This window comes from Passer montanus, unplaced genomic scaffold (assembly GCF_014805655.1).
Source record: "Passer montanus isolate IOZ18808 unplaced genomic scaffold, ASM1480565v1 scaffold130, whole genome shotgun sequence".
NCBI classification, from domain to species: Eukaryota; Metazoa; Chordata; class Aves; order Passeriformes; family Passeridae; genus Passer; species Passer montanus.
The window spans coordinates 224,321-238,066 of NW_024359833.1; the positions used below are offsets into that span (position 1 = coordinate 224,321).

At 45.1% G+C, this 13,746-nt stretch overlaps 1 protein-coding gene across 1 annotated transcript; it reads left to right on the plus strand.

Annotated features, from left to right (window-relative positions):
• Window positions 1-884: 884 nt before the first annotated feature.
• On the plus strand, window positions 885-12,481 carry TAL2 (TAL bHLH transcription factor 2). The gene is made up of 2 exons (XM_039699178.1): window positions 885-1,167; window positions 9,926-12,481. Exons 1-2 carry the CDS (start codon window positions 944-946, stop codon window positions 10,287-10,289), a joined length of 588 nt encoding a protein of 195 aa, XP_039555112.1. The 5' UTR covers window positions 885-943; the 3' UTR covers window positions 10,290-12,481.
• The last annotated feature ends 1,265 nt before the right edge of the window (window positions 12,482-13,746 follow it).

Here is a 13,746-nt window from a genome sequence, read left to right on the forward strand (position 1 = left end):
GATGGGTCCCAAAGGATCTCTATGGCTGCAGCAAGGCTCGCTGGACTGTGCCCGGGGCAATTTTATGACTATTTTCATAAGAACAAAGAGTGTTTTGGGCTGGAAGGAGCATTTAAAGGCCGCCCAGTCCGAGCACCCTGCACTGAGCAATATTTTCAATTAGATCAGGCTGCTCAGTGTCCCATCCAGAGTGACCTTGAGTGTTTCCAGGGGTGGGCAACCTGTGCCAGTGTTTGACCTATAACTGGATGGTTTTCCCCTTTGTAGGGCAAGGGTGAGGCTGGATGGAGCAGTCCCTGTCCTGGACACAGACACATGGCTGGGGCAGGGTTATTCTGCAGGTTTTGGGTTCTGCACTCACGTGTCACCTTGCTTCCCTCTCGTCCTTGCTCAGGGAGGAAGCTTGGGGGATGCAATGCAGAAGGAAGTCTGTGTTTCACTGACCCCACATCTTAGCCACGGGGGTATGGAGCTGCAGAAGGTGCCAGCTGTGACTCCAGGTGAGAGGGAGCTCCCACCAAAGAAGGGAGGGCAGGATCCCCTTGCCTGCACGTTTTCATCCCCCCAGCTACACCTCGCATTCTGTCAGAGCAGAGCAGGAGCTTCCTCCTGCTTGGGAGTGCAATAAATACCCCCAGCCTGTTCCTGGAGGGCTCTTGAAAGAGCTATCTCTGATTCTCTAAACACTGACAATATCAGAGCTGGATAAATACGTAAAATAAAAAAATATATATAAATAAAAATCTCCCCAAACAGAAGAGGAAAAAGAGGGGAAAATTAGACTATTGCTAGTGCTGGTTCCATCCTTTTCGACAGAGTTCTGGCCAGAGTCACTGAGATAAGTGACTCTGGTAAGGATGGCTCCAGCTACCAGCCCCAGAAAAGGGCAGGGGGCATGCGGTGAGCAGAGCAAAGGCAAGACAGAGAGAGGATCTCCTGGGAGATGCAAAACAAGCTCCCTGGATTGCCAGGACTAGTGGTGACACGCGCCAGACAAAGGAACTGCTACTCTATAAAGGAGGCAGCCGGGACCGGCGCTAGGCTGACTCCAGCAAGAGCAAGCTCCCTGGGCAGGCACTGGAAAAGCAGTCGGGAAAAGAAGCACAGGAAGATTTTGCTGCCTGTTCGCCCCCCGACCAGGTTTCCAGAGGCAGAAGTACCAGAAAAGTAAGTGGCAATGGCCCCTTCCTCTTTACAGCTGTCCTCCCCTCTTTCCCCTTGCAACTTTCTTAGGAAAGCCAAAATTTCCCCTCAGAGCAGGGAATATCCCAAAAGGAAACCATTTCTCTAGTGGCCTTTTGCCAGTTCTCTGGGTTTTTATTTCTTATTGTGGCAATTCGGGTTCCTGTCATCAAAAATTTAAGAGTAAGGCATCTCATCTGACAAACAGCCGCTCACAGGTGGCTGCACTTCATCAAGTGAAGAGACAGTTTGTGCCTGAACTTTCCAAATTCCTAGTCCCCACAGAGACTCTGTGAGCCAGACCTTACCAGAGGAAAATATTGATTGGTTTTACTGCTTTTGAGAGAATTGTTGGCGGAGGAAACGAAAGTGATTTCATAATCACTGTTCTTAACTATTCCTAGATTTTCTTACAGCTGTGTAATTACACATTAGGCAAGCTCATTTATAGCACTGCAGGCTGCTGTAAATCAGAGTTATTGCCCCGGTGCAAAAGGATTACACAGAGTGTCATAGACGCCCTGAGTTCAGCAATAAAACTTAAATGAATTCTCCAATGCTGTTTGAGATTTAAAACAAATTCCTTGCAAAAGCACAAATAATCATGTACTACTTATTTGCTAGACTGCGTGGAAATTCACTGACTGTGTCAACAGGTAAAAGTGTAAGGAATAAGTTTTAAATTCAAATCCTCACATATTTAAAGGTATTCCCATACTTTACTGGTCATCTGTGTGACAGCTGATGCAGATGTAAAACATACAGGCATTTGAATTTTCTGCAGTTCAACAGTGCACTTAGGAGGAAAAACTTATCATTATTTAAAATTTTCACTTTTCCTGTTAAATGTTAGTAGCTCTCAGATTTGTGAAAAAAAAAAAAAAAAAAAAACAAAAAAACCCACAACCTTAATGTCTGGCTGAATTTATAGCAGCAGAGCAGAATTAGGAAGGTTGCAAAGTCTGAAGTGTAGGCAATAGAACCTTATACCTCCTTCTCTCTCTGCCTTAAATTTTTTTCTGAGACACTCTCAGATTTGTGGAAAAAAAAAAAGCTTTTGAAATTGCCAATATAAAACATGTTTCTATTTCCAGGGGTAGCCTTCCGCATAAAACTATTTTTTGAGAAAGTTAATAAACAGCAAAGCATGAGTGTTTTTTGAAGTAGCTGTCTCTATCCTTCCTAATTTCCTTGTAACACTACAGGACAATATTTCATTTTCAGAATCTTTTTCCACCATGCATGTCTACATTATTTCACACAGACACACAAAAAAAAAAAAAAAAAAGGGAAAAAAAAGGCCAAAAAAAAAAAAAACCGAAAAATTAAAAACCAAAAAAAAAAAAAAAAACCTAAAATAAATGCTGCTTGGTTTTACTGCCTGTTTACATAAATCTTTACAGCAGTGATGTGAGCAGGTGATCCAAGAAATTATGTGCTCACAGAGTCAGCATTTTGTTTGGGGGCCACGTCCAGGCATAATAAATATCTGCATTCCCCCTGATGCAAATGTCCTTTGCATTGGCTGGATTTTCCCCTCTGTGCTCCCAGCAAATTCTGCAAGAGCGTGAGCTGCTGCAGACTGCTCTCTGCTGAGCTGTGAGACGTGGAGCATCTTGTCCCACTCCTCACTTGGAGGTGCATGTGGTCTTCCCTACATGCACAGGCAGGGCAAAACAAATGTTTTCTGCTGTTCACAGCTGCCCTCCTGCCTAGCTGGGCCAGAGGGAGGGAGGCAGGAGAAATATCAGTGTGGAACAGGGTTTTGCACACTGGGTCTGAGGAAAAACAAAAAAACCCAAAAAAACCCCCAAAAAAAACCAGGAGGTGGGAGAAATATCAGTGTGGAACAGGGTTTTTGCACACTGGGTCTGAGGAAAAACAAAAAAACCCAAAAAAACCCCAAAAAAAACCAAACCAAAAAACCACCAACAAAAAAAAAACTCCAAAAAACCAAACCAAACCAAACAAAAAAAACCCCCAAAAAACCTAAAAATCAAAAAACCAAAACCCAAAACCAAAACACAACAAACAAACAAAAAACCCCCCCAAAAAAACAAAAAAAAAAAAAAAAAAACCCCAAAAAACCTAAAAATCAAAAAACCAAAACCCAAAAACAAAACACAACAAACAAACAAAAAACCCCCCCAAAAAAACAAACAAAAAAAAAAAAAAAGAGAGAGAGAGAGACCTCAAGAACTCCTGGAACAGAACCCAACTGTTTTTCCTCTCAGTGTTTACCTTAAAACACTGCGAGGATGCCTCTATGTAGTGTTTGGGCTGTTAATTTGGCAGAGAGTGCTGTTAAAGGAAACCCACAGGAACTGTCATTCAGGACAGAGAAGCACTTTTCCAAGAGAGACTCTCAGGTTCTCTGGAACAGAAAATAACACAAGTGCAACTTCAGCAAATACAAGCTAAACCTGGCAGAGTGTTTCTCTCTCAGCTTAGCAAGCTGTCGTGCCCCTGCCAATGCACTGGAACTCCATTTAGCAAAAGCTGTTGCAGCCCATGAGTGGTTCTTTATTTTTTTGGTGCAGAGCTGTGGCATAACTAATCTTTCTGTAAAGAGCCATAAAAAGTATTGAGCAGGAGAGCTACATGAAAAAAAAATAATCCAACAACAACAACCAAAAAACCCCTAAACCCCCAAGAAACCCCACTCTCGTGTGCAGAGTAAACCTTTTATTGAGCCACATCTTTATCACTATTGCCAAGTTCTTGGCCACACACTCTGTGCTCTCCCAAACCCCACCTGGGTGGCAGCCCACTCATGGTTTTGCAGGCCTAGAGGGAAGGATGGCACAGTGTGCAGGCTGTGGAGTCTTTTTTTTTCTCAGAAAGCAGAGAGCTCTTCGCTGCTGAAGACCTGAACCCTCCAGGAGGGCAACTGGAGCACAAAGCTCAGCAGCCCGGGAGCAGCACTGGGTCGGGTGAAAGAGCTGCCCCTTGAAACTGGGGTCATGTGCAGTGTAGTGACCCCAAACACGAAGGAAGACAGTCCTGAGACCTTCACACAGCTGCTTTTGAAGACTCCAGTGATTTCCTTTTTCTAAAGGTTCAGTGAGAGCGCTGTGAGCGGTTCTGTAAACGCTGCCCTCAGACAGGAGGGCTCCCAGGAGCAGAGATTCTGCTATGTGCATTTTTGTCCTAGATTTAAAGGCTCTAAAAAAGGTAAATCAGTGTGCCAGCATGGACTGGTTTTTACAGGGCTTTTGCTGCTCTGCTCTGCTGTGCACCGTGGTGTGATTGTCACACAACACCCCCAGCAGAGGCAGGAGGCAGAGAAAGGAGCCCTTGTTTACTCCTGAAGTAGTTCCTCTTCCCACATCTTATTTGAAATGAAATGAAGTTCACTGGTAGTGTAAGGAATCACCCTGGGGATGCAGGGAAAGGCTCTTCTCATTCATTATACCAGCACTGCAGGGCTGGGCCACCCTGTGCTTGTGTCTGCATGGACGCACAAATTCTCACAAACACTTGACACTTCTTTCCACAAACCTTGCTGAGGTTAATTAGCAGGAGAGTCAGAGGTGCAGGGCAAAAAAAGGAAAAGGAAAAGGAAAAGGAAAAGGAAAAGGAAAAGGAAAAGGAAAAGGAAAAGGAAAAGGAAAAGGAAAAGGAAAAGGAAAAGAAAAAGAAAAAGAAAAAGAAAAAGAAAAAGAAAAAGAAAAAGAAAAAGAAAAAGAAAAAGAAAAAGAAAAAGAAAAAGAAAAAGAAAAAGAAAAAGAAAAAGAAAAAGAAAAAGAAAAAGAAAAAGAAAAAGAAAAAGAAAAAGAAAAAGAAAAAGAAAAAGAAAAAGAAAAAGAAAAAGAAAAAGAAAAAGAAAAAGAAAAAGAAAAAGAAAAAGAAAAAGAAAAAGAAAAAGAAAAAGAAAAAGAAAAAGGGGAGTTTGCCTGAGGCAAGGGGACCACAGAAACACAGATAGGAGTTCAACTCTGTGGTTGCCAGCCCAGCATTCACTCTCAGCACTGAGATCTCTCTGTGTCCTTGCCCACTGATACACCTGTGGGATTTTGGGTGGGAGGCACTTTGGGAAGGGTCAGCACTGAGATGCAGGGAGGCAGCAATGGGGAGAATGAGGAAAGCTGTGGGGAAGAGCCTGTACCTGGTGGTGAGCTGCTCCTCCTGCAATCCATCAAGCTGGGGTGCATTGTCCCCTCTGCCCTTCCTTCCCCTCCCAACTCAAAGAAAGTCCCCGAAATCCAAGCAGCCATGCAGCAAACTGTGCATGGTTAAGCTGCAGGGAGTGAGTTTATTCCTCCTAGGGAATGGGAAAAAGATGAAGTCCCATGTCAGTGACAGGCAGTGTTTTGTCTTGTAACACCCGTGCTCAGTCTTGGCCCCTGCTTGAAGCTGAGTGCCACGCTCTGAGGCTTGTGTGAAACCGGAGAGGGAAACTCTGAACTTCCCCTTTCTCCTCTTGCCCAAATCACAGGGATGCAAAGCCAACAAAGCAAGGAGTGATAGCTGGAGGATCTTTGCTCCCTGGGCCCACAAGCACCTACCTGGGAGAGGAAGCAGAAACCATCTGCTCTTCTGCTGCCGTTTACTTAAGGGCTGGGGGGACTTAACAAAATCCAGCGTGATGTGTTAAATAACCAATTTTAGCAGGCGCTGGGTTTCCCCTGTGGGCTGATGGTGTGGCACCTCACATTTGCTAGAAGCAATCCCGTTCTTGGTGGCAGCAGGCATCTGCTGTCTGATTAAGATTTGCAGGGGCAGGTCTCCAGCGGCCAGTTTCAACATGGATTTAACTTCACCGAGGTCAGAGGTATAACTTGAGGGAGGGACTTTCTCGTCCGAGATCTTTAGTTAATAGCATCCTGCTAATTATGACTGAGCGCCGGCGGGTCCCCTGCCAGCCCTCAGACATGAAGCGCTGGCTCGGGGGCCATTTGCTGGGGAATGTCTGGCAGAAATGTGCTTTGTGCCTAAGCTGCTCTGCTGCTCTGCTGCTGCCTGAATTGCCTGAAAGGCTTTAGCACGGGGAGGCTGCGAGAGCTGCTGCTGCTGGGAGAGATCTTCATCTTTTGTCTGGCGAAACTCGCGGCTGCACTGGAAGCAGCCAGCATTCCGCCCACCACACATTTTTATGTTTTTCCAGTGGGTGGGCGGGGGGTGCAAAGAGCTTCAGTTGTCTCTTTGGTGGGTGGTGGTGCCTTGTTTTTCCTTTGTCTTTTTTTTCTTTTTTCTTTTTTTTTTTCTTTTTTCCCCCCCTATTTCTCGCTGTTGTAGCAGATTTGTTGGGGCTATTTCTTTGCATTGCTGCAGATGGGCACCTTAGCTCATGAAACTCCATTTACATCCTACTTCTGGACACGACTCCTTGGCCTGAGCTAAAGCCTTTCCTCAGTGCAAAATGTTGTCCTTCAAAGCAATTCCTCCAGTGAAAATGGTGTAATCTTCCAGATTTAGGCTGCTGAGAGCAGAATTGATCCTCTTGAATTTAAGTTGCTGTTTTACTGGATTTTGAATTCTCAGCTAAACGTTAATCTGTGGCTAGGGAAGGTCAGCAGAAAGTACAGAGTCCAAACCTGCAGGTTAATGCAACAAATCTACAAGTTATTTGTACAAACAGGTGATTTCTGCACAGATTTAACATAGACCAAGTAGATGACAGGCATTTCACACAGTGAATCAGAGAAAGCTAAAGAATACATTGCTTGGTTGTGCACAATTACCAAAGACCTCAAGTTGCAAATAATGCATTGAAAGACAAGTGTGGCGAGAAGAGTCGGAGAGAAGGAAGGAAAAGAAGGAAGGGAATGAGACAAAAGAAATGGAAATCAGATCCCTTGCTAGCAAACTGGCTGCATTTTAACTAGAAGGTGCTGTGGTCACAGAGAACTCAAGGGATGTGTAGGTGACCAGAGCAAAAAGCTGTGCTGAAACATTTTAATCACTGCAGGATTGGACCAGGGTAATTTCTCTTCTATGTTTCTAATGGAAACTCCAAGCACAACAACAGGAACCCCACACCAGTAAAGAGGAGAGGAATTTAAGGTGGAGAGATGTAAGGTGGCTTACACCTGAAGCAAAGCTCCCCAAAGTGCCATCCCTGCAAGAGGAGGCACCGGGAAAGGAAAGGAGCTGTTGTTTGCTGATCTCGAATAAATGTCAGAAATGCAAACACGCATTTTTGAAGTGTAAAGCAGGAGCAGTTCTCACAAAAGCATCTGTTTGCTGACAAGGCTTGTGACCACAAACGTAGCTTTGTCCTTCCCGAAGGCATGAGTGGAGAGACAAAGGAAGCACGGCGTGAAGGAGCAGGCTGGGTTTATTTTTCCACCAATGACACCACTAACAGGACAAGAGGTTCACAGCACCAGGGCTGGGTGTTAACCTGCTGTCCCGGGGGCTGTCTGCAGCAGGAGGAAGACAAGAAGCAGACTCTCTCCCTTGGTACACTGACATGGCAGAATTACAGTGCAGAGCCCCAAAGGCCTGGCAAAATACAGCCCAGCCAACCCATTAGAAGAAACAAGAGAACCCAAATAACTTCCCCTCTGTTACAAAAAATAGCTACCTTTGTACAGATAAGTATGTCTTCAGAAGAAGAAAAAAAAAAAAATCAAGCAACAACATAAACACCAAAACAGAGGACAGAGAAAGAAGCAGGTGGCATTCCGCATTTCACACGGATCTGAGCAGCTGCTTGGAAGAATAAATCTGTAAAGGCAAAAGTTTTGCCTTGGGCACTGCAAACATTGCAGTACAGAGAAGCACTGAAAGACAGTGTTTAAATCTGTACCACTGATGTGGCAGTGCTCTTGCCAGAAAGGTACATGCAACATATTTGAGGTAGGAGCAAAGCACCAAGCAGATTTTTCCCACAGTGCAGACAAAAAAATTATACATGGAGTAGGACAACAATTAAAAAAAATAAATAAAACTAGAGATATAATCCCCATTTGGATTAAGCAATGAGTCTTCATGTACATCTGCAAAAGACAAGAAAAACTCTCAGCAGCCTGAAATATAAAGGTTTGTTTTTTAAAGGAGCCTTTCCTGAAACAAGGCCATTTTGATGAGACAATTTTCTCATCCCCTAAAGGCATGACAGCAATTCCAGACCTCTACCAAAACAGAAACGTGTTACCAGTGTAAAGGCCAGGGCCAAGAGGAGCATGTGAGGTGCTGTCAGTGCAAGCAGGCATTTACAGTGTTCAGGGGAGTGCCTGTGCTGATTGCATCCCTGCCAGAGGTGTCTGAACACAGCTGGGACAGGATCCACAGTGCTGCAGCTGGCAATCCGTGCTGGACTGCAACCTGAAGCTGCTGGGCAGGAACTTCCCTGCCTTGGCCCCCTGACAGGGCATCCCAATTAAACTCTGAGTCACATCTGTGTTTCTTTCTTCCCTTGGGCTCTTACCGTGTGTTTTGGTGAGCCCTGAGTGTCTTACTTGGTGCTTCAGATGGAAACAGGATCACAGCTGGGCTGTCATCCAAAATTTTCCTCTTCCTGGGGATGCTCTTCCCTCTGCTCCCCACTCCCCTTTAGAGGACTACAGTAAAGAAGGGCTTGCCAGTGGGTATAAAAAGCTGAGGTTTTCACATGCATAACAGGGTAAGTGGAAACATTTGTCCTTTAGTCTCTTGGCTGTGGAAAGCTCTCCTCTGCTCCAACTGTCTGTGTGCCATTGGCACAAAGAGCTGCTTCAGAAATGGAGGAGTCTCTCTCTCTCCCAGAGCTGTGGGAAAGGAGGGAAGGCACTTTCCCATGGTGGTGGGAAGAAGGTTAGGGCAACACAAAGAGCTTCTGGCAGTCTTTCTGGTAAATGGCATTTAACATCACTGTGCAGCCCTTGCCTCAGTACTCTTTGCCAGGTCTGCTCTGGGCACAGGGCTCCCTGGGCTTGGCTCTGTGAGGGTGGACAGGGAACAGCTGGGGAGAGGTTTTGGGTGGGATGCCAGCATGCTTTGCAGGAATCACACTTTCCCTCATACACTTATGACACCTTAAGTCTTGGCGTTTCTCAGAGGCTAAAGGAGAAGCCAGACTGAAAAGTGTCTGACACCAGCAGCGAGCAGCCACTGTGGGCTGGGCAGGGAACCAGACTGGTTCCAGCAGCCCTGGAGAAATAACCAGTCACACATGTCTGTGGTGTGGGCTGGCTGCTCACTGAAGGCCCATGGTGAAGTCCACCTGGCTTACTTCCAGCCAGGAATCACCAAGCTTGGGCTAGCTGGGTGCAGGCTCCAGGGAGCTGTGAAATGAGGCTGGGAAAGCATGGACATGTTCTGCCTGCTTTCCCCCATAAAAAGTGCCTGTGTGGCTCTCATGCAGCCTGGTGGGATGACAAATGCATTGGTGGGCATGTTCTGCCTGCTTTCCCCCATAAAAAAATGCCTGTGTGGCTCTCATGCAGCCTGGTGGGATGACAAATGCATTGTCTGTTGGGAATTCTGTTGCAGGGGAAGTCTGGGGAGCCTGGAGAAGCTGGGCTTGCAGCAGCACCAAATGCTTGCATAAGGAAATTAAACTCCTTTTCCTCCTTTGTGGAGTTCTTACTGAACTCTGGCACCCAGCTGCATCTCTAATACTTCTGATCATGACTTTGGGGTGAATCTGTGAAGGACACAGAGGAGAAGAGCACCAGCCAGAGAGGTTAAAATTAGAAGTCTAGCACCACCACTCTGTGCTTGCCACTGGCCCAGAGGTCACAGTGGCCCTAAAAAATCAGCCTGTGTGAAAACCAGGGGTATCCAGCATTCACTCACCATCTCCTTTGCTTTGCAGCACCTTAAGAATGACGAGGAAGATCTTCACCAACACCAGGGAGAGGTGGAGGCAGCAAAATGTCAACAGTGCCTTTGCCAAGCTGAGGAAGCTCATTCCCACCCACCCACCAGACAAGAAGCTGAGCAAGAACGAGACGCTCCGCTTGGCCATGAGATACATCAACTTCCTCGTCAAGGTCCTGGGAGAGCCAGGCCTGCAGCAGACAGCAGTGGCAGCTCGGGGCAGCATCCTGGGGCTCCTCCAGCAAGCCCCACACTTGCAGAGCATGGAAGAGCTGACACTGATTGAAAACTGTGGCGTCTCCTGTCCCGGCATGAGCAGCAATCTAGCAGAGTGTTGGTCAGAGGCATCATCCCCCTAGCAGACAGTGAGATGTGCAAGTCTTGGTGTTAGTGTGGTAGTCCCCTCTCTCCTGGCAGAATCTGTGGGTTGCTCTTCCATGTATCGTGATTATTTATTTGTATTTATTGCTATTTAATTTGAATTTTTATTTAATAGGACAGGAAATCCTTGGTCGTGCGAAAACCTGGAAGTCCAGAGGGAGAACTTGTGGTCTCTGGGAGCTTGGAAGGACTCGCTGCTGTCGTGGCAGAGTCCAAGCCAGAAGAGCCTTCTGTCCAGATCTCCTCCACAAATCAGGGCATAGGAATTCCTTCAGTGTTTCTGACAGGGAAAGAAATTATTCTCCCATTCTATTTCCAGGAAACTCTATTGAGATGAAGAATTATGACAGCACCACAAAATTTATCCACAACAGATACCTGGCCTTGGTAGTGAAAGATTTAGACAGCTGTGATATTTGACACAGTCCTCCATGAGTTGTTCTAGGGGCTAATTGCACTCTCTCTTGAACTTGAGGATCTTATTTCTAGCTTGATTCTTTTATTTTTTTTTTTTTTTTTAATTTAAGTCCTAGCCCTTGAACCTGGCTACATATTTCTTCATCAGCCTGGAGGGACCCCTTATGTCAGAGCAAAGCACATTAAGCATAATTAAATGCTAGGTTAATGCAAAAAGTGCTAATTCAAAATGGCCAAATACACAGTCATGGATGAGTTTCAGTGGGTTCAATAGGCAAATTAAATCTCCTCCCTAGCAGTGACAGTGTGCACGTGAAGGAAGATGGTCAGCTGTACCCCAGCTGCCTTGAAAATGGGCCAGTGCAGCCAGGACAAAGAAATGGGTGTAAATATCTTCCATTTGTGAGTCACTGCCCTGTATGAACCATCACGCTGCAGGTGTTTACATGATAGGTTGTATGAAAGGGGCCACTGTGCTGCCCACAAAAAAAAATCCAATCTAATTTCCTAACTTATAACTCTATTTCCTGAGTTATAACCTGTGCCAGCCAAGTCCTGGCCTCCTCATGTGACTTACGAGCAGCCCAAAGCAGCAGAGAAAATGACACCAGGTTTAAGCAGAATGGCTTTCTGGTCAGATCCTGCTCCCACTGACACAAGTGTCTCTTTTCATGTGGACCAAGGTACATATCAAGGCTTAGAAGAGACAATTGCTCATGACTGGTGAAGAAATGTAGCTCCTGTAGGCCAAGGCACGTCCTTGGGCTGTTTCTCTTTGTTCATGAGACGAAGAGGTGCTTTCAGAAAGCAGAACTAGGGTTTGTGCATGCAGCATGCACGGCCTTTCTGCACGAGGGGATTTGGCACCTGAAGCTGAGCTGCCTTTCAGAGCCTCGCCAAGCACCAGGTGCACCAAAGAAGCCAGGGCTGGCTCCTGCTGTGGGAATGTTGAGCTGTCCTCAGCACTGACAAAAGCCAAGGTCTGACAAGAACATAGCTCATCCCATCCAGCGCTGGTGCTGGAGGCACAGGCATGCCAGTGGACAGATTTTGACCAAAAGAAAGAAAGAACGAAAAACAAAAAGCTGGAAGCTCATGTTGATTTGGTTTCCTTTCTGAGCACTGCTAACAGTTTGCTCATCCCTGGGTTTGTGAGCTGCCAGGATGGCCCTGGGGAGCAGCTGAGTGGAAAGGCACTGAGAATCCTTTGTTTTTTCCCACCTCTGCCCACCTTAATGTGACTAAATGGAGCCACAGCCTCTTCTGCATGGCACCTCAAAGGTAATGAGCCACATCCTCCTCCCAGCTTTCCTCTGGCTTGCTGGAGTTGCAGCAGGACAAATTAGTCCAAGTAAATCACAGCACTTCCTGCTGAGGCGTGGTGCTGCTGTTGGGTCCATCAGTCACTTGCTATCCTAGGAAACACAAATCACCAAGGCGAGGGAAAACATCTTGTGAGCAGCTGTCACACTGGGAAGGGGAAAGGAAACCTGGCAATTTTGTAACATAACACGCTTGTTGTGTTTTCTGTGCTAAAAACCTTCTCTTCTTGTTATTGCTTCGGTTCATATCACCATTTTCTTTGATCTCCTTTCAGTTTAGGAGCTCCCTACTGTCACATTCAGCAAGTATTTCCCTAGATCTCTCTCTACCAAAGATTTCTTTTTTTTGGTCAACTTTCTTCTTTGTGTTTTGGGGATTTCTTATTTGCGTCATCATGAACAAATACAGTGCAACTGATAACACTTTGTGCCATATGTTATTTAACACCTAATATATTCCAAATAAATTATTTAAGAAACTAATCTTTGTTGCTCCAAACTTCTCCAAAGTTTCATTTTACATTGGTAGAGGATCTCAAATACCTCATGATGTGATTTCCAGCAGAGAATCTTTCTGCTGTCTGTTATGCAAGAGTCTTGGTGGTAGAAACAACATTATCAGATGATGAATAATGACAGGAGTTCTTTGTTTATTACAATTTCTTACCATTTTATTCATATTGTATTTCCATCTATGTGCTAAGAAGATTTTGACCACCCACTGAAAAAGACAAATAACTAAATTTTCATTGCATGATTTTGCTATTTGTCTCTTCCAAACATTCACAATTCAAAAGATTTTAATGAACTTCATTTTAAAAAGCATATGACACTCTAAAGAATTAATTTGGAGTCCATTGTTATCTGGAGATGTTCAGATAGGCACAACCTAAAGACTCAAACAGGAGTCCAGGCTGGGATATAAAAATTAATTCAAAGTTGAGTGGAGCTTAGGATGTATAGCTGCACTTTCTGGCTAACATCTGGTGGGAACAATCCAATCCCCACCCAAATCTGAGGCTGGGAGAAGGTGAGGAAGCACTAGGGTGACAGATGCAGAAGTTGTGAAGGAAGAGATGGGAAATCACTGGATCACAGAGACAATTTCTGTTCCATTCTTGATTAGATGTCTAACACCCCTGAGAGTGTTCTGTGAACACCAGGAGAGGAATTTCTGCACAAAATGTGTGTCAGGAAAGCATAGTCTCAAGAATTATATGCACAAATCAATAAATAAGCAAATGTGAGGTTCAAAATGTATTTATGTGTGATGTCCAGTGTGTACTTATACTAACCAAGGCAATGTCACCCTAGAGAGACCCCTCTGCTTCCAGCAGGTGATGCCAAATTGGTTTAAATGCTGAGGATCATGTGGCAATCCCTCCTGTGGAAGTGTCATGGTACAGCCATGACAAAACAGTGCTGTGAGATAATTGGATCTGTGTCATGGAGATGTTCCAAGTTATTTGGAGCTGGCTGAAAATGTCTCAGATATGTTGTTGCAGTGGCAAAACCTTAGTACAAATGACAAAAATGTCCCTAGTCCTAAGGGATATTATTTCTATCCCCATCTGTAACTAGCAGTGCTGAATAGAGTTGTATGAACAGCATTTTTTTCTACTTCTATAATTATTTTTTTCTGTGAAGCTATGGCTGTCAATACTGCAAGGAAGACCAGCTAAGGTGGTATTTTCTA

Bases quoted from the DNA above. Each gene is read 5' to 3' on its own strand.
- TAL2 (XM_039699178.1), top strand. From the start codon at position 944: ATGCAAAACAAGCTCCCTGGATTGCCAGGACTAGTGGTGACACGCGCC. The intron at 1,168-9,925 runs GTAAGTGGCAAT...TTTGCTTTGCAG, and splicing joins GAGGCAGAAGTACCAGAAAA to CACCTTAAGAATGACGAGGA.